Source organism: Bactrocera neohumeralis, chromosome 2 (assembly GCF_024586455.1).
Source record: "Bactrocera neohumeralis isolate Rockhampton chromosome 2, APGP_CSIRO_Bneo_wtdbg2-racon-allhic-juicebox.fasta_v2, whole genome shotgun sequence".
Lineage (NCBI taxonomy): Eukaryota > Metazoa > Arthropoda > Insecta > Diptera > Tephritidae > Bactrocera > Bactrocera neohumeralis.
In genome coordinates this window covers 32,820,249-32,846,014 of record NC_065919.1, presented here as the reverse complement: position 1 = coordinate 32,846,014, position 25,766 = coordinate 32,820,249, and the positions used below count along the sequence as shown (strand labels likewise).

At 38.7% G+C, this 25,766-nt stretch overlaps 1 protein-coding gene, 1 long non-coding RNA gene, 1 other non-coding gene and 1 pseudogene across 3 annotated transcripts; all 4 read left to right on the top strand.

Annotated features, from left to right (window-relative positions):
* The first annotated feature begins 9,981 nt into the window (after positions 1-9,981).
* On the top strand, positions 9,982-18,101 carry LOC126751415 (SAFB-like transcription modulator). The gene is made up of 2 exons (XM_050461661.1): positions 9,982-10,366; positions 15,505-18,101. The coding sequence occupies exons 1-2, from the start codon at positions 9,982-9,984 to the stop codon at positions 16,368-16,370; spliced, it is 1,251 nt and encodes a 416-aa protein (XP_050317618.1). The 3' UTR covers positions 16,371-18,101.
* A 1,473-nt stretch (positions 18,102-19,574) lies between these two features.
* On the top strand, positions 19,575-20,907 carry LOC126764487 (uncharacterized). The gene is made up of 3 exons (XR_007668015.1): positions 19,575-19,931; positions 20,324-20,578; positions 20,674-20,907. It is a non-coding gene; the product is annotated as an uncharacterized LOC126764487 (long non-coding RNA).
* Positions 20,908-22,432: 1,525 nt separating this feature from the next.
* LOC126751843 (small nucleolar RNA U3) lies at positions 22,433-22,533 on the top strand (annotated as a pseudogene).
* A 1,034-nt stretch (positions 22,534-23,567) lies between these two features.
* LOC126751837 (small nucleolar RNA U3) lies at positions 23,568-23,775 on the top strand. Its single transcript, XR_007665935.1, has one exon. It is a non-coding gene; the product is annotated as a small nucleolar RNA U3 (small nucleolar RNA).
* Positions 23,776-25,766: the final 1,991 nt, after the last annotated feature.

Genomic DNA, 25,766 nt, shown 5'->3' with positions numbered 1-25,766 from the left:
CTTATAGAAGATGGTACCTTCTCTATTTAGTTCTGCGGCTCGAACTATTTTCTCCAAAAGCAGGTTGAAAAAGTCGCACGATAGGGAATCGCCTTGTCTGAAACCTCGTTTGGTATCGAACGGCTCGGAGAGGTCCTTCCCGATCCTGACGGAGCTTTTGGTGTTACTCAACGTCAGTTTACACAGCCGTATTAGTTTTGCGGGGATACCAAATTCAGACATCGCGGCATAAAGGCAGCTCCTTTTCGTGCTGTCGAAAGCAGCTTTGAAATCGACGAAGAGGTGGTGTGTGTCGATTCTCTTTTCACGGGTCTTTTCCAAGATTTGGCGCATGGTGAATATCTGGTCGGTTGTTGATTTGCCAGGTCTGAAGCCACACTGATAAGGTCCAATCAGTTTGTTGACGGTGGGCTTTAATCTTTCACACAATACGCTCGATAGAACCTTATATGCGATGTTGAGGAGGCTAATCCCACGGTAGTTGGCGCAGATTGTGGGGTCTCCTTTTTTATGGATTGGGCATAGCACACTTAAATTCCAATCGTTGGGCATGCTTTCGTCCGACCATATTTTACAAAGAAGCTGATGCATGCACCTTATCAGTTCTTCGCCGCCGTGTTTGAATAGCTCGGCCGGCAATCCGTCGGCCCCTGCCGCTTTGTTGTTCTTCAGGCGGGCAATTGCTATTCGAACTTCTTCATGGTCGGGTAATGGAACGTCTGCTCCATCGTCATCGATTGGGGAATCGGGTTCTCCTTCTCCTGGTGTTGTGCGTTCACTGCCATTCAGCAGGCTGGAGAAGTGTTCCCTCCATAATTTAAGTATGCTCTGGGCATCAGTGACTAGATCACCTTTGGGGGTTCTACAGGAATACGCTCCGGTCTTGAAACCTTCCGTAAGCCGCCGCATTTTTTCGTAGAATTTTCGAGCATTACCCCTGTCGGCCAGCTTATCAAGCTCTTCGTACTCACGCATTTCAGCCTCTTTCTTCTTCTGTCTACAAATGCGTCTCGCTTCCCTCTTCAACTCTCGGTATCTATCCCATCCCGCACGTGTAGTGGTCGATCGTAACGTTGCGAGGTAGGCAGCCTGTTTTCTCTCCGCTGCGACACGGCACTCCTCGTCGTACCAGCTGTTCTTTTGCACTTTCCGAAAACCAATGGTTTCGGTTGCAGCTGTACGTAAGGAGTTTGAAATGCCGTCCCACAGTTCCCTTATACCGAGTTGTTGACGAGTGCTCTCAGAGAGCAGGAGTGTAAGCCGAGTAGAAAATCGTTCGGCTGTCTGTTGTGATTGCAGCTTCTCGACGTCGAACCTTCCTTGTGTTTGGTGGCGCGCGTTTTTTGCTGCACAGAGGCGGGTGCGAATCTTAGCTGCAACAAGATAGTGGTCCGAGTCGATGTTAGGACCTCGGAGCGCACGCACATCTAAAACACTGGAGACGTGTCTTCCGTCTATCACAACATGATCGATCTGGTTGGTAGTTTTTCGATCCGGAGACAGCCAGGTAGCTTGATGAATCTTCTTATGCTGGAATCTAGTACTACAGATAACCATATTTCGGGCCCCGGCGAAGTCAATCAGCCTCAACCCATTTGGGGATGTTTCGTCGTGGAGGCTGAATTTACCGACCGTAGTGCCAAATATACCTTCTTTGCCCACCCTGGCGTTAAAGTCGCCAAGCACGATTTTGACATCGTGGCGGGGGCAGCTCTCATAAGCGCGCTCCAAGCGCTCATAGAAGGTATCTTTGGTCACATCGTCCTTCTCTTCCGTCGGGGCGTGGGCGCAAATCAGCGATATGTTGAAGAACCTCGCTTTGATGCGGATTGTGGCTAGACGTTCATTCACCGCAGTGAATGATAGTACTCGGCGACGGAGTCTCTCTCCCACCACGAATCCTACACCAAACTTGCGCTCCTTGATATGGCCACTGTAGTAAATGTCACAAGGACCTACTCGTCTCTGTCCTTGTCCCGTCCATCGCATTTCTTGGACGGCGGTGATGTCAGCCTTTGTCTTTACGAGGACATCAACCAGCTGGGCAGCGGCACCTTCCCAATTAAGGGACCGGACATTCCAGGTGCATGCCCTCAATTCGTAGTCCTTATTTCGTTTGCCATGGTCGTCATCAAAAGGGGGGTCTCTCATCCGAGGCTGGTTGTAGCTCTTCACTGGGGGTGTTTTTTACGTGGCGGGTCCCAAACCCAGCGCACAACCCTTGTAGGGAATGTTTCGCCTTCTCACCTTAGCTCGCCTTCGAACGGATGTTCTTAGGCTACCCAGAGGATACATGGTCAAAGACCGGAAGTAGTGAGCTGCTTGAGCTTGTAAAAGAATCGTTTCTGGCCACTCCCAAGTGAATGGCGATCAGAGAACTTTCCTCACTTGCGTGAACTTCTACACATGACTCCATCCTCCTTCCTCCACAGCCACATACCCTTTTCTAAATTAAGAAGACGTTAACATGGAGGCCTTTATCTGGAAAGGTCCAACAAAATCAACCCCAGTGATGGTAAAGAGTAGAGCATAGTTGCAGCGTTCAGGTGGTAAAGCTGCCATGATCTGCGTACGCATTTTGTGTTTGTACATGGTACATGGTTTACACATGAAAATCGTCCTATTGATTTGTCGCTTTAGTCGCGGTATATAAAATTCTTGACGGACCATTTGTTGCATTAAGCGATTCTCACCATGCAGTGTAAGCTGGTGCAGATATGCTAGAAATAGGTAAGTAAAACGGGATTTCTCTGGAATAATGATGGGATGTCGTTCGTTATAACTAAGGCTGGAGTTCGCTAATCTTCCATTTGCCCTTATTAATCCCTTAGAGTCCATGAATGGATTTAAAACGAGAAGTGAGCTTCCCTTTTCGAGAGGTCGCTTTTCAAGCAACTTTGATATCTCTTTGCTGAAATAGCGAGTTTGTGTATATAGTATTAGACTGACCTTGGCATGTTGCAAGTCGGAATGCGTTAGTTGTACCCAAGGATCATTTGGAGCTCCTTTCATTTTTTGTGTAAGTCTTTGAATGAATTGGTTAATATAAGCGGCCCTTAGTGCTCTAGGAACTGATGAAAATCTGTGGAGAATATCATCCTCTTCTGGAGTGATAAGAAAATTTTCTATTTTCCGACTTTCCGGAGGTATGATATTCCGAGCAGGAGGCTTTGGCCAGAATTCTTGTGATTCTGTTAGCCATGTGGGACCGTTCCACCAGAGTGTAGTGCTGCTGAGGTGCAGTGGCTTGCAGCTTCTTGTCCCAAGATCCGCTTGGTTATCTGCTTGCAACATGTGCCATTTTGCTGGGCCAACTAAGTCTAAGATTTGAGATATTCGGTTAGATACATAGGTCTTCCAGGTATAGGGTGGTTTTTCTAACCATGCTAAAACTATCTCTGAGTCTGACCAAAGATACATTTTATGATCGTTTAATTTGAGATGGGTTTGGACTATTGAAATTATATTTGCTAACAGAAGAGCATCATTCAGTTCAAGCCGTGGCAGACTGAGTGTCTTCAAAGGTACAACTTTGGCTTTGGCTACCAAGAGGTGTGAGGATATTTTGTTATCGTACTGAGTGCGTACGTAAACTGTTGCGCAATAAGCCTTTTCAGAGGCATCACAGAAACCATATAATTCTGCGTTAATGTTAGGGATGAAATTTACCCATCGAGGGATTCGAATTTCAGATATGGTATGTAAGTTGTTAGCAAATTGAACCTATTTCGCTAAACGTAAAGGTTTTACCTGTTCATCCCATTCAGTGCCATCTTGCCACAATTCTTGAATGAGGATTTTAGCTTGAATCATTATTGGCGAAAGCCATCCTGCGGGGTCGAAAAGTTTTGCCACCGAGGAAAGTATTTGACGTTTTGTAATGGCGGACATATCAGATATTGACTCAATTGTATATGAGAATTGATCCGTTATCGCATTCCATTGAATCCCTAGAGTTTTGGTTGTACTAGCCTTTTCAAATTTAAGGAAGTCTGTATCTAATAAGTCTTCTTTCTTAATGTCTTTTATAATTTCAGGGTGATTTGAAGTAATTTTCTTTAGGGGGAAATCTGCAGAATTTAATGCTTTGATCACTTGCGATAGTGATTCGCATGCTAATGCGATACTGTGGCTACCTGATAGTATGTCGTCCACGTACGTTTGGGTTTGCAACACAGAAGATGCTAAAGGCAAATTTGTTGCATTTGTTTGTGCCACTTCATGTAATGTTCTAATGGCCAAATAGGGTGCACAATTGATGCCAAAGGTGACGGTTTTAAGTTTGTAGTCGCTGATTGGACTATTACTTGATTAGGGGAAGACTATACTTACGTTGGAAATCTTGGTCATCTTCATGTACCAGAATTTGCCTGTACATTTTTTCTACATCCCCATTGAAAACGTATTTAAACATGCGCCAATTTAGAATTAGCAACATGAGATCGGGTTGTAATGTTGGCCCTGTGTATAGTACATCATTGAGTGATTTGCCTGAGCTCGTACACTTTAAGGCATTGAAAACCACTCGTACTTTTGTTGTAATTTTATCAGGTCTTATTACCCCATGATGTGGCAGCTAAAACGATAAATATCTACCTTTTTCATATGGTACAGCTTCTTCCATATGATTGAGGTCAAGATATTCGTCCATCACATTATCGTATGCCGATTTAAGCTCACTTTTCTTTATCAGGCTTTTTTCCAGGCCCAGAAATTGCTGGACTGCTGATATTCTAGAGTGGCCTAGAGCTATGGTTTCAGGAAAAGTTGGTTTGAATGGTAGTCGGACAACATAACGACCATGTTCGTTTCTTGTTGTTGTGGACTTTTAATAGGCTTCGCATGCCTGGTCTTCTTTCGAAATTTGGGTGATTTGGGGTAATTCTTCTATTTCCCAGAATTTTTTAAGTTGATTATTTAAGAACTCGTTTGAGATATTTTCCACTTGTGTGGTGAAAGAATTGATTTTTTCAGGGACTTGGCCACCTATAATCCACCCAAAGATTGTATTTTGGGCTAACAATTTATTGGAGATTTTCTCTATAACTTCAAGAATCATTTGAGGTATTAAGTCACTGCCTAATAATATGTCGATTTGTGATGAAGTATGACAATTGGGATCTGCTAATTTGAGATGTGAGCGTTTTTCCCAGTGTATTTTATTTACTTCATAGCTTGGAAGCAAATTTGTAAGTTGCGGTAGAGCGATGGCTTGTGCATCTATTCTAATATCCGCATTTGGAGATACTATGGTAATTAGGCATATTTCCCATTCCCGAAATTTGGAAATTTGAATGTTTTATTGGCAATTGGAGCCGATTTTGAGCCTTTGATGATATAAAGGATCTTTGAGATCCTTGATCTATTAGTGCTCTTAGTTTGAACAAATCACACTTATGTTCTATGGTGATGACCGCAGTGGGTAAAAGAATTTTGCTTTCATTTTCTGAATGAAGCGCTTGAATTTTTGCTGCTTTAGAGCAACATGGTTGTTCTTCCCTTTTTTCGGGATTTGAGGTTTCGGGACTACTTGATGTAGTTGTAGCGACCAACCCCGTGGTTTTTATACTCTCGCAACAAAGTTGCTAAGGAGAGTATTATAGTTTTGTTCACATAAGTCCTAAAACTAAAAGAGTCAGATATAGGGTTATATATACCAAAGTGATTAGGGTGACGAGTAGAGTTGAAATCCGGATGTCTGTCTGTCCGACCGTCCGTCCGTCCGTGCAAGCTGTAACTTAAGTAAAAATTGAGATATCATGATGAAACTTGGTACACGTATTTCTTGGCTCCATAAGAAGGTTAAGTTCGAAGATGGGCAAAATCGGCCTACTGCCACGCCCACAAAATGGCGAAAACCGAAAACCTATAAAGTGTCATAACTAAGCCATAAATAAAGATATTAAAGTGAAATTTGGCACAAAGGATCGCATTAGGGAGGGGCATATTTGGAAGTAAGATTTTTGTACATATCTCGGAAACTACTATAGCTATGTCAACCAAACTCTATAGAGTCGTTTCCTTCAGGCATTTCCATATACAGTTCGAAAATGGAAGAAATCGGATAATAACCACGCCCACCTCCATACAAAGGTTATGTTGAAAATCACTAAAAGTGCCTTAACCGACTAACAAAAAACGTCAGAAACACTAAATTTTACGGAAGAAATGGCTGAAGGAAGCTGCACTCCGGCTTTTTTTTTAAATTGCAAATGGGCGTGGCGTCGCCCACTTATGGACCAAAAACCCTATCTCAGGAACTACTATACCGATTTCAATGAAATTCGGTATATAATATTTTCTTAACACCCTGATGACGTGTACGAAATATGGGTGAAATCGGTTCACAACCACGCCTTCTTCCAATATATCGCTATTTTGAATTCCATTTGATGCCTTCTCTGTATAATACGAGTATAAACATTAGGAACCAATGATGATAGCGGAATAAAACTTTACACAAATACGGTATTTGAAAAATATGTACATAAATGACGGATAATGAAATCTCGATTATCTCTTTACCATGCGAGAGTATAAAATGTTCGGTGACACCCGAACTTAGCCCTTCCTTACTTGTTTGAAATTGATTTTGCTTCATATTTTGAAAGTTGGTAATATGAAGCAGTGAGTGATGTCTTCGTTGACAGTACACACAATTAAATTTGCTGTCACAGTCTTTTGTCGTATGAGCATTCGACAGACAGTTGATGCAAAGTTTATGTTGTCTGACAAGATTGTTCCTGTCAGAAACGGAAAGTTTTTTAAATTTCTCGCAAGATCTTATGTTGTGACCTCCTTTACAAATTTCACATAATGGTTGCCATTTATTAGTTTGGTTTGACACGAAAGTGTGACTTTTATTAACGTGTCTATTGAATTGCATATTATTGCTGGCTTGAGGTTTGAACAAGTTTTTACTTGAGTCATTTTGATGATTTTTTAGATTTATATTTTTGTTGTCAATTCGCTCAGCTATGTCGTATTGCGCAGTGAGGAATGCTTTCTTTTGTTCCCATGTGGGCATTTTTTTCTTTCTACAAGTGATTGTTCCCATCGTAGTAACGCAGCATCAGGGAGTGTTTCTGCACAAATAGTTACTATGATGGGGTCCCACGATTCTGTGGAGATATTTTGTGTTTTTAACACTGATATGCAATTAGTCACTGTCGAGTATAAATTTTGAAATTCCTGGCTGGTTTCATTTTGAATTTTTTCCCTTTGTCAACTCATACTGATTCCGGCAGTTATCACATTTGGCTATCTCCGAAGCTTTTGCGTTTTCTGGCAACGCTGTCGCTAATCGCACATAAATGTATGTATATGTAGCGCGGAAAATATAGAAATAAATAATATATGTATGTTTATATATTTATGTAACTATGTATATAAATTGAATCATATACATAAATGTGTATGTAATAAATAATTAGCTCAAATGAAGAAAGAAATGTAATGTGCAAAAATAAAAAATATTGTATGTACATATGTCACGCGGAAGCTGCACACATTGGTACATACATACCAGAGAACTGCAAAACTCACTTTTTCCTTGAATCAGCTCATACGCAATAGTTTCTATTCAATTCCAATCACTGAGCGAAACACAGCATTGAGTAAAAATCAGCTCATGTTACCGAACCGCTCATTCGCGTACAATGTCAGCCTTCGGTCCGAAATGCTTTGCTCACGTTTGCTCACTTCACGAAATGTTTAGCTCACTTTCGCTCAGTGATTGGAATTGAATAGAAACTTTTGCGAATGAGCTGATTCAAGGAAAAAATGAGTTTTGCAGTTCTCTGGTATGTATATTGTTTTTGTATGCTTTGTTCGCGATCAGCTTATGCGTCACATGCATTGCACTAAGAATTTGGTACACAACTTATATTTTAGTATGTATTTGTCATCCCGTCGATATGGAGCAAGAAAATATTTTAGAAAAAATACGTACAAACGCCTACACATTGTCAGCCCGACATAAGGGAAGGAGCCATGTTTGGAATATATTATCTGAAATTATTAAAGAGGATGGCTCTATTTTGAATGGATTTATATACTGCCAATCCTGTAACAATATTTTAAAATATTTTCCAAAAAATTCTTCAAATTTAAACCACATAAGTGCTGCAAATCGCTTAAGGAGATGGCGCTGCTAAAAACTGTAACACCAGACGAAAAAAAGCTGCCTGGATTACTGAGGACTGCCAACCATTCTCAGCAATTAATGGAGTTGGCTTTAGAAAATTCGTAAAATTTTTGTTAAGTATTGGAGCAAAATATGGAGAAAATGCAGATATAGAAGACATGCTCCCTGATGCAACAACGATATCGCGAGCTACTCAAAGGAAAGCTTATGAGAAAAAGGCTGAAATTAAAGAGGAAATAGCCAACATTGCTAATAGTGGTAGAGCAACCGTCACATTAGATATGTGGGCCAACAACTATGTACATAGGAATTTTTTAGGAGTCACTATGCACTATGAAAAAAATTCACAGTTGTACGATCTACTTTTGGGTTTGAAATCTATGGACTTCCAGCGATCTACAGCTGCAAATATTTATGCAAAATTGAGCCCATTGTTATGTGAGTTCGGCATTAACAATATGGATCAAATTAAGTTTGTGACAGACAGAGGTGCTAATATTTTGAAAGCTTTAGAGAATAGCACAAGATTAAATTGCAAAAAAAAGCAAGCAAATGGCTGCTGCTTGCTAATTTGCTTGCTGATTCCTTGGAGGCAACCGAGCTTGTTGAAAAGTGCAAAAAAAAAATGTTAAGTTTTTTAAAAAATCAAATTTACAGAATCTATTACAAACTACATTAAAAAATTATTGCCCGACACGCTAGAACTCAAACTTCTCAATGTTTAAGTCTATAGTAGACAATTGGTTTGGCATCAACGAAATTTTGAAAGAGAAGCAAGAAAGCCAACGATTGATGCTGATAGATATGTCAACACTGCAACAAATTGTGGAACTATGCAGCAGTTTTGAAGTAATTTCCAAGAAACTACAACTTTGTAGTTCACCTTCCTTATGTTTCGTCGTGCCATCTATTAACAAAATACGCCATTTATGCGAGCTTCAAACGACAGATGTACCTGCTATAGCAGGGTTGAAGGCAAACATCATCAAAAACCTAAATGCAATATGGGTTCCAAATATCGGTCTGTGGCATAAGGCAGCTTTTTTTATATCCGCCTGCTTTACACATGCAACCAAATGATGAAAACGACCTTAAACCATTTTGTATTTCTCAAATGGACTGCTTGGACATCAATTTATCACCATTGTCTTCTGTTCCAGTTAGTCCGTGTACATCTAAATCGGACACAACATTGTTCAAATATCATTGAACATGCTTATTTATATGCAAAGCCGAAATTATACTAAATATAAATATCTATTTATATATTAATACATACATACATACATAATGCATTTACGTGCAATGCAGCAAAATAAAAGAAAAAATATGTAATAAGAATACAATACAGAAAAACAACCCTTATGGTGGTTATTGTATCCGTATTCTTCATCAAAAATCTTAAGATCTTGTATAACAGCAAACACACACACACATGTATTGCATTGTATAGTTGAAAACAACCCCATGTGGTGTGCCGTACATACACATATATTTAACTAGATAAGTAAGACTTAAAATAGTATATAAGGTGTACAATATTTACAATAAAATCACATACAAAAAATACAAAAAATCAGTCTTACAGCAGACAGCAACGTAAACGGTCACAGGTAGCGCAAACAAACCCAAACACACAAGCTTAGCAAGGCCGTATGCCTGCTTAGCTACAAACAACCTATTCAAAACAGTGCAGTGAACATCACAGTGCAGTGAATATTACAGTGCAGTGTTTAGTGTTTAGTGCAGTGCACAGTGAAAAATCAGTGAAAATTGACACTGAAACAAAAAACATAGTGAAAGGGAATAACATCGCGAGTTGTGACAACTCAGCGATGAATTTCCCAAACCCTGCGTCTCTTAGCGAGGTCGAGCTTGCCGCCCTCGTTAAGGACCTCCGCGAGTATCTGCTCAGAGTAGAGCATATACTCAACAACCTTAACTCCTCCATCACCATCAACTCCAATCCCAACGACAACTCCAACAACAACGAAAATACCAACGACGCTACCATCTCTCCTTCTCCCGAAAACGCTCAAATGAGCATCGATCCACCCGATGACACCGTATTCATCGAAGTTCGCCGCCGGAAAAAACCCAAACGGGAAAATCCCAAACGGGAAGAACCCAAACGGGAAATCCCAAAGCGGCGCCGCACCACATCCCCCCCTGAAACCGTCGTAATTGACGATTTCCTTTCGTCATCCTCCTCCGATGAAAGTGAGGATCTAACCCCCCCTAAGGAGAAAAACCCTCCTCCCATTCGAATCCTCAAGAAGGAATCGTGGGAGAAGGTGAGCTCCGGTCTGCGCAAAGCAGACATAAAAATCAGATCGGCTAAAGTGGTATCTGAAGCCATCATCGTCTACCCCGAAACCGTTGACGGATTTCGGGAGCTCACTTCTGCCCTGGAAAGGCACGAAATCCCATATACCACAAATCAGCTCCATCAAGACAAGGACCTGATTGTCGTGATCAGAGGCGTCCTCGAATGCCTCGATGACGAAACCATCCTCAATGAATTGAGGATGAAAAATGCTGCGGTGAAGAGCATTCACCGCATGCGAAGGGGCACAAAAATAGGGCCCCTGATTACGGTCAACCTTGACCCTTCGCACTCCTCGGCGAAGGCGATTTTTGACCTGAAAGCAATCGCTGGCCTCAGCGTCAGAGTAGAGGCAAAGCGGAAATCCAAAGTCATACCGCAATGACTCCGATGTCTGAATTTCGCCCACACGGCAAACTACTGCCACGCTCCATGGGCCTGCGCCTTCTGCGGTCGCTCCCATGCCACGGCATCCTGCGCTCTCAAAGAGCAGAAAAACGCGAAGCCCACCTGCATTCACTGCAAGGGCGCTCATCGCGCCACCTATCGGGGTTGCCCTAAAGCCCCCCAAAAACACCAACCCGGACCTCCAAAAAAGGCCCAAAAGACTACCAAGGCTCTCCCACAAAGAGCTACCCGCCCCGCGGCACAGACCACACCACCATCTCAACCCCAACCCCAACCACGAGCACAAGGGCCCACTCGCTCATACGCAGAGGTTGCCAAAAACGCAACCAAAAACACAACGCCCAATCCTGTCCCAAATATTGCTCACTTAGAGAAGCTTTTTCGGGACTTCTTGTCCACCGTCTTCAGGAACTAACCGTGGCCTGATAATCCTAAACTGGAACGCCAACGGGCTTTGCACTTCCAAAAGGATCGAACTGATCCAGCTAATAGAAGACAAATCCATTGATGTCGTTTGCATCACCGAAACTCACTTAAACTCCAAAAAATCCCTTTATATTCCGAACTTCACAATCTACAGAAACGACCCGCCAGATTCCAAAGGGGGCGGTGTCGCCATCTGTGTGAAGAACTCTATCCACCACCTAGCTGCCAACACTGGCCCCTCAACACTCGAGGCTGTAGGAATTGATGTATTTCTCAATTCACACAGGCACAGGATCATCACTCTCTATATCCCTCCTGACAAAAGCCCTCTCAACATTTCATCCCTCTTCAACTCCTCCACCCCTACCATTATCGCAGGCAATTTCAATTCTAAATATAGGATTTGGAATCGTTCTACGAATAATACTAATGGATTAACCCTTTGGAGAATGTCTCTCCAACACAACTTCTACATCGAAGCTCCCTCCGAACCGACCTACCACCCTACAAATCCCAGGTTCAAAGCAAGCACCCTGGACTTATTTCTCACAAAAAACGCGACCCACAACAGAGATCCCTGGACTCTCCCGGAGCTCAGGTCAGACCACTCCCCGGTCTACCTGGAGCTCGCGAATCGCCCTCTACTTTTCCCTCTGTTAAAAACCAAAACCGATTTCCTCCACCTGAAATTCTTGTTGGAAACTTCCGCTTTCACTTGCACCCAAATCAACTCCATAGCTGATCTTGATAAGGCGGTCGCAAGTCTAACGGAGGAAATCCAAAGCTCAATAATCTCAGCCACCTCCTCAATAGAAGCTACCACAAACCGAAATAATCTTCCCCTACGTATCCGAGCACTCATCGCCAGGAAAAACAAAATTCGCAAACTCTGGCAAAAGCACAGACTCCCCCGGCTACGCCAAACTTTAAACTCCACTCAAAGGGAATTAAAGGTTCTCCTCCTCCAAAGAAGCTCTGAAGACTTCAACTCCTACATCGCTGAAGCCGAACAGCACCCTAAAAGTTGCTGGAAGGTTATCAGATCCTTAAGAAATCGTAAACTTCACCTCCCCACCCTAATTAAAGACGGGATCTCTTATCCACAAGACAAGGACAAAGCCAACGTCTTTGCTCAATCCCTAAAAAACCAATGCTCCCCCTTTCCAAGCCTCCAAAAATTCTCTTCCTTTCACGAAGAAGTGTCAGCAACTGTCCGGAGCACAACCTTCCAAACGGTCGAGTTTCAGCCCACCTCCCCCAAAGAAGTCTCCGAGGCTATCCGCTCCCTTAAAAACCGGAAAGCTCCAGGCCACGACAGTATCGGTAACGGCGTCTTGAAAATCTTACCGCGGAAACACCTTGTTGCCCTAAACAACATCATAAACGCGATGATGCGCTTCCAATATTTTCCTCCGGCCTGGAAAGCCGCCACAATCGTCTTTTTTCCCAAACAGGGAAAACCTCTAAGCGATCCGGCAAACCATCGCCCCATCAGCCTACTCTGCACCCTCAGCAAAGTAGCCGAAAGCATAATTCTTTCCCGACTGGAGAAATTTGTTTCGGAAAAGAAAATTCTTCCCGACTTCCAACATGGGTTTCGAAAGCAACACGGCACCGCACACCAACTTCTGCGGGTCTCCGAATTTGTCGCTAACAACCTCAACAAAGGAAGACACATCCCTATGCTCCTGCTTGACTGTAAACAAGCATTCGATCGGGTCTGGCATGATGGGCTTATTTACAAGCTAATAAAACTAAATTTCCCACAATACCTCATTGGCTTAGTTAAATCCTTCCTGTCTGACCGGCAAATCACTGCTAGGGTGAATGGTGAGCTCTCCGAAGCTCACCCGATCACGGCGGGAGTTCCTCAGGGGTCCAAACTCTCCCCAGTGCTGTTCAACATTTATTGTTACGACATCCCAACCGAGGAGAAAATCCTTACAGCACAATATGCAGATGATGTCGCCTTCTTGTACGCCTCCCGTACAATTAACTTCAGCACATCCGCCCTCAATAAATTCATCCCCACCGTCCTCGACTGGTACTGGTTGTGGAGATTCGACATCAACACAACCAAATCAGAGGCAATATTCTTTTCACGGAGGAAACACATTCCACCAAAAATCTTGGTAAATAGGTTTCCCATCAAATGGAGCCCTTCCGCGAAATACCTCGGTGTTGTCTTCGACAGGCGGCTAACCTGGACGAAACAAATCACAGCAGTTCGAGGTAAAGCCAATGGAGCCTTCGGCGCATTAAAACCCTTTTTCACCAATAAAAAGGTTTCACAAAGCACCAAAAAGCGAGCTTTTAATGCCATCATTAGAAGCATCTGCTCCTACGCCATCCCTATTTGGGGCTCTGCCTCACCCAGACAACTGTCCAGGCTTCAATCCACATACATGCGTCTACTCAGATCAGCCCTTAGTTTCCCGTGGTATGTTAGAAACAAACAGATCCAAGTGGAAACAAATCTCCCTTCCATTCAATCGGCAGCTATTTCTTACGCTGGAAATCTCCGGGCGTCAGTTGCATCCCACGCAAACCCCAGCATCAACTGTCTTGCCACTCTCAGGTGCAAGAAAACCGACCGTTTCAGAAGGCCACGTATCCTGACAAATCCTTCCGCTCCCACCTAACCAAAACCTCGAGCTTCGCTTATTAGCGTCAGATTCTTTTGAGGGCCACCGCCGCTCGCAACTGAATCTTCCTCCTTCTCCCGCAATTTATTTTCTAGGTTCATAACCATATGGTTGGCAACCAGTGTGGGGGGGTTTTAGTCGGTAGGCGCATCAAGCGAATCCGACACTACCCGCCAGGGTGTCTTAAGAAGATTTCCCCCCCACATCTCTTCAAAAAAAAAAAAAAACACAATAAAATCAGAATGAAATATTTCTCACTCAATGAAGGTCTTTTCATTTCCCCCCACCAGAGGTAAGGAATAAATAATCTTTTTTGAGTTTTTACATTTTTGGTCCTTCGAGCCGGATGAAGAGCTCGGCCAAAATCAAAAAGTCCTCTATTTAAAAAAACAGACAACATACAAAAAAGCCCTGTTTAAAATACAGGCAACATAAAAAAATAATTGTAAGACGGGGGTATATTCCCGCATATTAGAACCTTTATTAACATTTTTGGTCCTTCGAACCGGATGAAGAGCTCGGCCAAAATTAAAAAGTCCTGTATTTAAAATACAGGCAACATAAAAAAAATAATTGTAAGACGGGTGTATATTCCCGCATATTAGAACCTTTATTAACATTTTGGTCCTATCGAGCCTAAAACAAAAAAAAAGAGCTGAGCCAAATTTAAAAAAGCCCTGTTATTAATACAAATACAGGCAAAATTAAATTGTAAGACGGGTGTATATTCCCGCATATTGACAAAATAAAAATAATAATTGTAAGACGGGTGTATATTCCCGCATTAAAACCGATCGCATAAGCCGTTTTAGCAGAGACTAAACGCAGTGATCTAACTGCTATCCAAGAAATATTCAGCGGCTGTGAGTCGAGGCACAGCAAGGTCAACTAGGCGACCAAATCAAATACCTCCAACGATTTCTTTGGAGAAAAACAAGCAGCAACATGACAAATAAATACAAGTCACATACATTTGATTTGGATCTTGGAATCTTCATATTCAAGAGGAAAATTCAACTCCTCAGAGAAGTAATGGAAGATCTCCACCAAATCACTACAATAAAAAGTGATCATATTAAACATTTGAAAATTGTGTTTCTTCAAATGCACAATTTTCACACAAATTATTTTTCAAAAATTTTTCCTGAAGTTGAAAATTTATATTTGGAATAACGGCGGAGTATTTCCAAAATCTCAAACTTTGTATAGCGAGATTACAAAAAGGAGAGTCCGAAATTAGTTATATTTCTCTTCAGCGTGATGTCCTGTTTGAAGATTTTGCAATAAAATAAGAACCTGAAATTTTGTACCGTTTTGACTCGGATTTAAAATGTACAAAAGTTCCAATCTTTTATCTACCTTGTATATATCTGTCTTCAGCTAAGGAAGAAACAGCAGAAGTAATAAAGGAAGACAAAAACATACATGAAGTTGAAGTTGAAGAAGAATCACTTGAAGAACTTCAAAAACTGAGGAACAACCAACTAAATTGGTAACTTGTCATCTATCTCTTCCGGCAGGCTCACATTTTGGAAAAATGTGGGAAAGTTAAGTCCAGGTTAAATCGTTTGAAGACGAAACTGAAGTAGCTGATCATATTTTGGAAGATGATGCTAAAACACAGAAGGAAGATTTTACTACTTCACTAAAATACATAAAGGAAAAATGCACCGATGCAGAAGGTGCTAATACCGGCAGGAATTCAGCGCAAAAGACTACAAAAACGGTTGCAGCTTTGAAGGACACAAGAACATCCAAGGGTGGATCCAGCAGCAGTAAGGACGAACGCCAATGCAGCAAGCGTGATGACGATAAATCAAAGAGAAAAGATGAGAAGTCCGGCGACAAAAAGGATAAAGACATTAGTGAACGAAAATCATCTTCAAACAAGACTTCGCAGAAGGATGACAAAGTGAATACATCTACAAAATTGTCGTCCACAGGAAAGCTGACAAAACCTTCACGTAATCTTTTGGTATCGGGGTTATCTTCATTAACGAGAGCCAGTGATCTGAAAACTATATTTTCTAAATATGGCAAAGTTATCGGAGCCAAGGTGGTCATCAACTCCCGAACTCCGGGTACAAGTTGTTATGGCTACGCAACAATGTCATCATCGTCGGATGCCAGTCGGAGTGTCGCCAAAAGACGTGTGGATACAACAAAAAAAGATGAAGACAAGAAGATACGAGACACAACTTCTAAGACGAGAGACGACAAACAAACTATTGATACAAAAAAGGACGATGTATCAAAGAAACCTGAAGTGGAGAAGGATAAGCAACGCGATAAAGAAAAGGAGAAGGACCATAATAAAAAAGACGTAAATAAAACTATTGAAATAGCCATAATAGATCCAGTTGGAAAAGCAGATGTAGTAACAACCATTTGGGAGTTACTAATACCATGGCAGCGTTAAAGCAAACGGACTAACTAAAAACCAAACGTCGATTAAAATCTGCGGCTGGAAGTCACTTTTGTTGTCTGGCAGAATGTTCAAAATTGAACATGTTTATTTTCTTAAATAAGATAAGTTAAGAAATTTGTAATACTTATGCCCGGTTTCACAGTCCATACTTAAGTTGTGCCTAAATAAAATCTTAGCTAAGTATTGTTGCAAACTGAGTGGTCGTTTGCGTTTCACAGTCAATGCTCAATTTCTATAAAATTTTATTATGATATATGGCAACGTTATGGGCAACATATGTTTTACAAATGTCATTCATAAAAATATGTTTGAAATATTTAAATTATAACAGACAATACATAAATTTGCGAGGAAAATTATATCAAAAATTGATGAAAACAACAAAAGAACCCCAAATTTCATCACTAGCGAGTCGGAGCACCTATGGGAACTGAAGGAAAAGCATAAGCTGTTATTGAGTGCAAACGAACGGACACTTGCCCTACGCTACGAAAGATGTCGCTGAAAATTCAAAGCAAATTCAAAACAAAAATCAGCTGTTATTTAAGCACTGCTTAAGTCTCCCCTTTTCAGTACTTAAGCATTACATAAGTATGAACTGTAAAACAATATTTCCCTGTTTTATCTTAAGTACAACATAAGTATGGACTGTGAAACCGGGCATTAAGATCATAAAAACATATACAGTCCACTAATAATCATTTCTTTCCCTCGGCAATATGTTCAAATATCATTGAACATGCTTATTTATATGCAAAGCCGAAATTATACTAAATATAAATATCTATTTATATATTAATACATACATACATACATAATGCATTTACATGCAATGCAGCAAAATAAAAGAAAAAATATGTAATAAGAATACAATACAGAAAAACAACCCTTATTGTGGTTATTGTATCCGTATTCTTCATCAAAAATCTCAAGATCTTGTATGACAGCACACACACACACACACACATGTATTGCATTGTATAGTTGAAAACAACCCCATGTGGTGTGCCGTACATACACATATATTTAACTAGATAAGTAAGACTTAAAATAGTATATAAGGTGTACAATATTTACAATAAAATCAGAATGAAATATTTCTCACTCAATGAAGGTCTTTTCATTTCCCCCCACCAGTGGTAAGGTTTGATAAAATTTTCATTGAGTTTTAAACAAACGTCACACTTTTCATTTGAGAGCAGTGATTCGGATGACTTACTGGATGCAACAAACCTCGCAGCACATAAGCGAAAAGATGCTTTCTTTTTCTTTCCGGAATTATTAAAAAAAGTCAAAAAATACGATAAAAACGCCTACAGAAGAAATCGAAAGCTACTGCAAGGAAAATGTGGAAAGAAATAACAGACGAATTCAATGTATTGCAATGGTGGAAAAATCATGAAAAATTGTATGCAAAACTTTCCAAATTGGCACTAAAACTTCACTCAATTCCGGCTAGTAGTGCATCAGCAGAACGCGAATTTTCTTTGGCTGGAAACGTAATTACAGAAAAAAGAAATCGGCTTGGCCCAAAATCTGTAGATAGCTTACAGCTTTTTTAAAATCATTTTACAAAACTTTCCACAGTTAAATAAAATTAATATGCATATCTTATATAAGTATAATAAGTATGAATTGAAATGTGATTATGTTATTTTTTCCATTACCATTGCCATTATTATGAAAATAAATACACCTATGTATATGTTTGTTGTGAAATTATATATTTTGATTTATTTCTGTTTCATCTTCTTCACAGTCATTAGAGTTGCAGCAGCGCTGCTGGTTGCGCATTTATTCAAGCACATTGAGTTTATTCATATGCGTTGAGTTTGCTCATACCCATTGACTTTGCTCATACCCATTGAGTTTGCTCATAGGCGTTGAGTTTGCTCTTTTGTTTTCATTCAACACGATCATTGTTGAGACGAATGAGCGAACGCCTGAGTAGATCTGTTTCAACTCAAGCGTGAATAAACTCAGCAAACAAACTAATTTACCGCAATTGAGCTGAATTTAGCTCAGTAGCGAAAACATTCACGAATGCCATTTTGAGCGCTTGAGCCGAATGGGCTGATAGTTCGGGTATTGTTCGTGCATGAACATTTTTGCGCTCAACGGAAGCCGTTCTCTGATTCAGATGTCGATTCGTTGATTGAGCTGTCAACTGATACAGCACTCAAGGATACATTTAACATAAGACCATTGATTGATTTTTGGTTATCTTGTCGTCAAGAATACACAATACTAGCTCATCAAGCAATGATTTTTTTAATGCCTTTTGTAACCACTTACAAAGCTGGGGTTTCAACACTAGTTTACCTTAAAAATAAATATTGAAACAGACTGGAAGTGGAACCCGATCTCAGAATAAAACTTTCAGCAATTTCAGCAATTTCAGCAAACTTGAACTCTATTATTAAAAATAACCAACAGCTACATACTTCGCACTACAAAGTGAGTAACAAAGATACCAAAGATACCAAAATATTATAATTTAATATTAATAAAACATTTCTCTTACTATTATTAAACGTGTATTATTTAATCTCATGTAACCGTCTTGAGTTTAATATTATTAAGTGGGTCACGAAAGGGCAGTGTGAAAATTACCGGGTCATGGCAAAACAAAGTTTGGGAAGCACTGGTCTAATTATATGTACAAATATATGTACATATATATGTATGTTTGCTCTGAGAGAAAAACACAAAAGCGAAGTGAGTTATGTGCAGGTATGTTCCCGAATGCACTTTGTATATTGTTTGTTAATTTATAAGAAGTTAGTTTTATGTTTATTATGCACTTTGTTTTTGTTGTTGATATCAGGGATGCCCAACTTATTCCAGTGTGAGAGCGCCTCAAAATAAGCGTTTTTTATAACATTTTCCATTATGGCCAGATCGAACAAAATAAGAATTTTTGGGCATTTTAAATTAAAACACCCAAGATTTATTACGATTTCAAATTACTATATATTGAACTTTTGATATACGGCGGAACTATTTAAATCCTTTTTTATGATTTTATGGTATATTAAAACAACTAACTTTTGATCTTTCAATACTTAATAAGGTAAATTAAGCCTGTTAGTTCTCAATTAATACATGTTTTAATCATTTGTAATTGAAAATTAATTCTATTTTGCATCAAATTACAAAACATTTCAAGAAATATATTTATATTTCGCATTTTCTTTGATTCTTTATTAGCGATCTTCAACGGCGGCAACGAAGTCCTCCGTTCACATATATTTTTGGTATAATTTCAATCTGGCCATTCCAGACATTCCAATTGCAAAACGTCAAAACCTACCCAATCCAGTCAACTGTCAAAGTTCGGTAGGTGAGCGGTTTTCACATTTCCAGTGACAGGAGAGTTATGGATCTCTTTATCTCTGGTTGATATACATAACACACTTGTATATTAAAAATATGTATAGAGCAGTGGTCGGCATTTCTTAGCACAATTGGGCAAACTAATAGCTGGAACAGTGAAAAACGTAGAATTGTGGCCCGTGTCAGCTGATACGACCTATATTATGGGCCCGCAATGTAAGTGAACAGTGAAAAACGCTACTCCCTTCTCTCTTTGCCGTAGGATGCCGTAGGAATCCACGGCATTGGATTTTTGCCGTGGAAACGTGTCAGCTGATTGCTCTCTCACAACGCAGGGTTGCCAATCTCGATCTAATGTAGTAATTATAAATGTTGTCTTCAATATGTTTGAAATTTTCTTAAAATAACTCAAAATCAGAGTCGAATGCTATTACTTATAAATATATACATAAACTATTTTTTTTTCAGTTTTGATATTTTATATTATAAAAAATTGTAATTGAAAATATAGATGTGTACAAAACTATATACATATGCGTATTGAGCAATGGCAACATTGTTCAAATGAAAACAAACAAAGATGGCTGATTTCTGCATTTTTACCACAGGCTCAACTTTTAACACATTTTGCTCGCTAAGGAAGGAAAAGGAAGGAAGGGAGTAGCGCTTTTGACTGATTCTGCTATAACTTTACACGTACCAGAGATAAAGAGATTCCCAACTCTCCTGTCAATGGAAATGTGAGAACCGCTCACCATAGATAACGGCTATGTTCGTAAATGCATCATGACGCGCATCAGCTGTCACTCATAATTTCTATCAAAAAATTGTTTACTGCATTTAACTACGATGTCTGACGAAAAGTAAGTGCAAAACTGTTTTATTTTAATTTTTGTATTGAAATTTAGTTAAATTATGTTAATAATAATTGTATAAATTATTATTTTTAAATTTTTAGTGAAAATCTCAGTAATGCGGAGACACAGTTATTGCTGAAAGTACGGTTGAATATGGAGGACGAGTTTAAATCGGGTAGAAGGAAAAAAATATATTGTGGAAGAAAGTTGTGACCGAAGTTAAAAATGTAAATGAAAACAATAAAAATTAAAATGAAGTTCATCAGAAAAAGTAATAAAAAAATTATTCAAATAAAGGAAGGTGAGGTAAAGTAAATTTTTTTTGATGAAAACAGAGTGGTAAAATAGTTTCTTCTATCGATTCCATTGATATCATCTGAATCAACACGGCGAATGGGGGCATCTTGAATTCCTTCGATTTCATTGTTGGTTTCCATATCGGCATGTGTTATTGTATCGTTAATATGTTCAGAATAACCTCCCTTATTTATGATAAAATTGTGTAAGATAGCGCAAGCGAGTATTACATTAGATGTGGCTTTAATGCTCGAAGCTTTAATATAATTTAAAATTTTAAACTGTTTCTTAAAAATCCCGAAAGTTTGTTCTATAAATACTTTCTCTTTTAAAAGACAAACATTTGTACCTACAAATTTTTCTTTTTGACTTCAATACCCTTCTTTTTCTTAAATTTAAAGAAAATCTATCATTTCTTTGCTCACAAATTTCATCTAGTGTTAGATTCAGCAAAATTTCTATTTTAGTATTATACGCGTTCAAAAATGCAAACAAATGTATCTGCAAATTGTCAAAAATTGTATAAGAAGTATCAAACGTCAAACTTGCAGTGTTGCTACTGTTGCTTATGCTGAAAGTCATGATGCATTTACGAACATAGCCAACTTGATCAGAATCTCTTTTCTTGCTCTCTCGCTTGTCAGCTGGCAAGGCACCCTGATCTGATTTCTGAGCTGGCAACAAAACACAATCGAGGTGCCGTCAACCAGCAGTTAGTGAAAAAGGCGGGATGCCAGAAGAGCAGCGCTATAATTACTTGACGAAATTAGTGTGAAATGAAATTTCATTGAACTGTGCGAACATATTTTGGCAAAATAAATGTTTATGTCAATTACTTAATGATTTTGCATTTTAGCATTTATGTATATATGTATGAATTTTCAAAGTGTTTAATTTAGTGTTTTGTATAATTTATTAAATACCCATTTTAATATTTTTCAGCAGTGGCACCATTGGCAAATGTTATAAAAAATGCAAGTTTTGACAGCTCTCTCTCGAACCAAAGAGTCTCGTATCAAGTTATCTATGCCGCTCACCTACCGAACTTTGACAGTTGACTGGATTGGGTAGGTTTTGACGTTTTGCAATTGGAATGACTGGAAGGGCCAGATTGAAATTATACCAAAAATGTGAACGGAGGAATTTGTTGCCGCCGTTCAAGATAGCTAATAAAAATTTAAAACAATGAAAATCAAAGAAAATGCGAAATTTAAATATATTTCATGAAACGTTTTGCATAGTAGAATTATATTTCAAGTAAAAATGATTAAAAACATTTATTAATTGAGAACTAACAGGCTTAATTCACCTTGTTAAGTATTGAAAGATCAAAAGTTAATTGTTTTAATATACCATAAAATCTTAAAAAAAGATTTAAGTAGTTTCGCCATATATTAAAAGTCCGATATATAATAATTTGCAACCATAATAAATGTTGGGTGTTTTAATTTAAATGCCCAAAGATTCTTATTTTGCTCGATCTGGCCATAATGGATAATGTTATAAAAAAAAGCTTATTTTTAGGCGCTTTCACACAGGAATAAGTTGGGCATCCCATTATTCCTGACTATACTTCACAGGATCATTTCTGTAGTCAGTCTTCATTTACTTTCTTTGCAAATCGAAAGCAGGGATAAAGAGATGTCCAACTCCTCTCTCTCTGGAAATAAGAGAACAATTGCTAAACGTCAAAACCTCCTGAACTTTGATAGTTGATCGAGTTCAGGCGCTTTTGACGTTCAGCAATTGGAAACGAGCGATGGCCAGATTGAAATCTTACCAAAAAAATATGTAAACGGAGGTATTTGTTGCATCGTTCAAGACCACTTATAAAAAATGAAAACAATACAAATTAAATAAATTTGTGAAATTTAAAGGTGTTTGATGAAACGTTTTGTAACTTGAAGCATCATAGTATTATTTTCAATACTATGGTATGGTTGTTAATGGTTGAGAGCTAACAAGCTTAAATCCTTTTATAGGGTATTGAAAGGACAAAAGTCAGTTGTTCTAATATTCTTTAAAAAGATTTAAATAGTTTCTCCATATAATAAATAACCACTATTTAGTAATTTTTATTCGTACTAAATGTTGGGTATTGGGTTGATAAATGCCCAAAAATTGTAATTTTGTTCAATCTGGCCATAATGGAAAATGTTATAAAAACGCTAATTTTGAGGCGCTCTCACACTGGAATAAGTTTAACATCTCTTTATTCCTGGCAGGAATAATGGGATGCCCCCATAACAATTTTTGGGCATTTATTAACCCAATACCCAACATTTAGTACGAATATAAATTACTAAATAGTGGTTATTTATTATATGGAGAAACTATTTAAATATTTTTAAAGAATATTATAACAACTGACTTTTGTCCTTTCAATACCCAATAATAGGATTTAAGGTTGTTAGCTCTCAATCATTAAAAGTTTTTAATAATTTTCAACTGAAAATAATACTATGATGTTTCAAATTACAAAACATTTCATCAAATACCTTTAAATTTCACAAATTTATTTAATTTTCATTGTTTTGCATTTTTGATAAGAGGTCTTGAACGATGCAACAAATCCATCCATTTATATATTTTTTTGGTAAGATTTCAATCTGGCCATCGCTCGTTTCCAATTGCTAAACGTCAAAACCTCCTCAATCCAGTCAACTGTCAAAGTTTAGGTGGTTTTGACGTTTAGCAATTGTTCTCTCTTTTCCAGTGAGAGAGGAATTGGGCATCCCATTATTCCTGATTCCTGGTATTAGCACCCGCGATGAGGGGATGATATCGTTTTATCTGACAGCGTGAGGTTTATGAACTTCATTTTTAATATTGTCTTGTGGCATATTAGAAATGATGTTTCTTTGTTGATCGCTCGGTTACAACGGATAAAACGACTTCTGAGTGGTGATTTTAATGAATCAATTCCAAGGTTTTATACAAATAATCATAACCCAATTGTAAATATTATAGATATCAATCCGTCAGAACCCAGAAATGATAATTGATTTGGACTTTCTTTGTAATTTCTTTTTGTGTGTGTCACTTCTTCTCAATGTTTTCTATCAGATTTTTTTTTATCACCTCACTGTTATATGTATGTATATTCATAAGCATATAGGTTGTTATATACATATACATATATGCGTATTGTATCTAGTTTTTTTGTTTTTTGTTCTGGTTAGTCAGTGCACTGTTTTGTTTTTGCACTGCACACTTTTATGGAAGTTTGTTTGTATATATGTATATTTATTTTACCACTGCACAGCACTTTTATAATCAACACACAATTATTATTATTTTTTATAAACGTGCTTAGTTGCTTTTTTTTTTTAAATCCATAGTGCCTGTCACTATGCCTCGAAGGACCATGTTTAAGTTTGTAACCAGTATTTTATTTCTGCTTCTATTAAATGGTTATCACGCACAAATAAAATAAAAATCTCGCTGAAGTTTATAATTTATAAGTTTATTTAACACGAAAATATTTTACTTTGTACAAATATTGTTTACTTAGAATTAAGGGTTTTATTTATTTAAGTAATCGACTTAAATGGTAACGTATGTAGATAGCGCGCCAGATCGCTGTTGCCGAATAACTAACTATAACGCGCGGGACGGATGTTGTTGACGTAAAATTGAATGCGAATGTTTATAGCCGAACTGTATGTGGCGAATTGCGTAAACGAATGTGTCTGTTATGCCGTTGTCCTTCCTTTCTGTTTAGTGAGTTGGGGTACTGATGAGGTGAGTTCTGTTGTAGTGTCATCAGCTGTGGTGAATTGAGCTGTATTATTAGGATGCGCCACTTTTACCGAATAAAGGGGGTGGATGCTTAACTCATTTAAACACCAACATTTTTTTAAAATTGCTTGGCATCGTCTTTGCGTGCTCTCCACTAATATCTGACACCTCGTTTGTGGGATTGCGTACTATGCCCCCTTGCATTCAGTACAAAGTTCTTCCGAATTTTTGAAATTTTTGCTTGGCAATCTGTATCTTAAAGTCGTTCCATAAACTTTCCATCGAGTTTGCATCGGGACTTTAGGCTGACCACCTCGAGACGTTAATACTTTCTTCAGTGAGCCAGTTATTCATACTTTAAGCTGCATGCTTTGGATTATTGTCATGGAAAAAAATCCAATTCACTGGCATCGATTCCAAATCGAATGGTTCTATGGTATTTTTGAGAATGTTTAGGTATCCAAATTGGTTGGCAAGTGCAGTGTACGTATATCTGAAGTTATACGCCTGACACCTGTAACGATGGAGAAATGGTTTTCCATCCTATCCGATAGGGTTCACCTTAGTTTCATCGCTCCACAGAACCCTTTTCCAAAATTTGACGTCCTTTTCTAAATGTTCTTTAGCAAAGTCCAGCCGTGCTCTTATGTTTTTTTTTTTGTGTCTTCTGGATACGTTAAGCCCAAATTCGTTGTTTATTTCCGCTAATCACTCGGAATGATTTAAAAGGATCACCCTTGCTTTTTCTAATGATGGCTGTATCGATAAGTTCCGTTGTTTTACGCCCAGGAGCTTCGTGGATTTATTTATTTTTGAGTAAATTTGGATCCCTTTTAACAAAATTGATGGCGTTGTATACCATTATACCATTTTCCTCGAACAACTCATAATTTCGGCAATCTGAGTTGGACTTTTGCCTTTTTGTAAGGACCAAATATTATTATCCTCTTTTCCAAAGTACAATGCATATTTCTGCCCATTTTGAAAATATGTTAATTTTTTTATAGTTATAGTTAAAATAGCGTAGTTTTGGCACGATTGCTAATTAATAATGAGTATTTGTACGAATAACTAAAAGTGTGTTATTTCATTGTTCAACCAAACTTCGTTAATCTCCGAGTGAAACGAGTAACAACAAAATAGTAGGCATGATAAC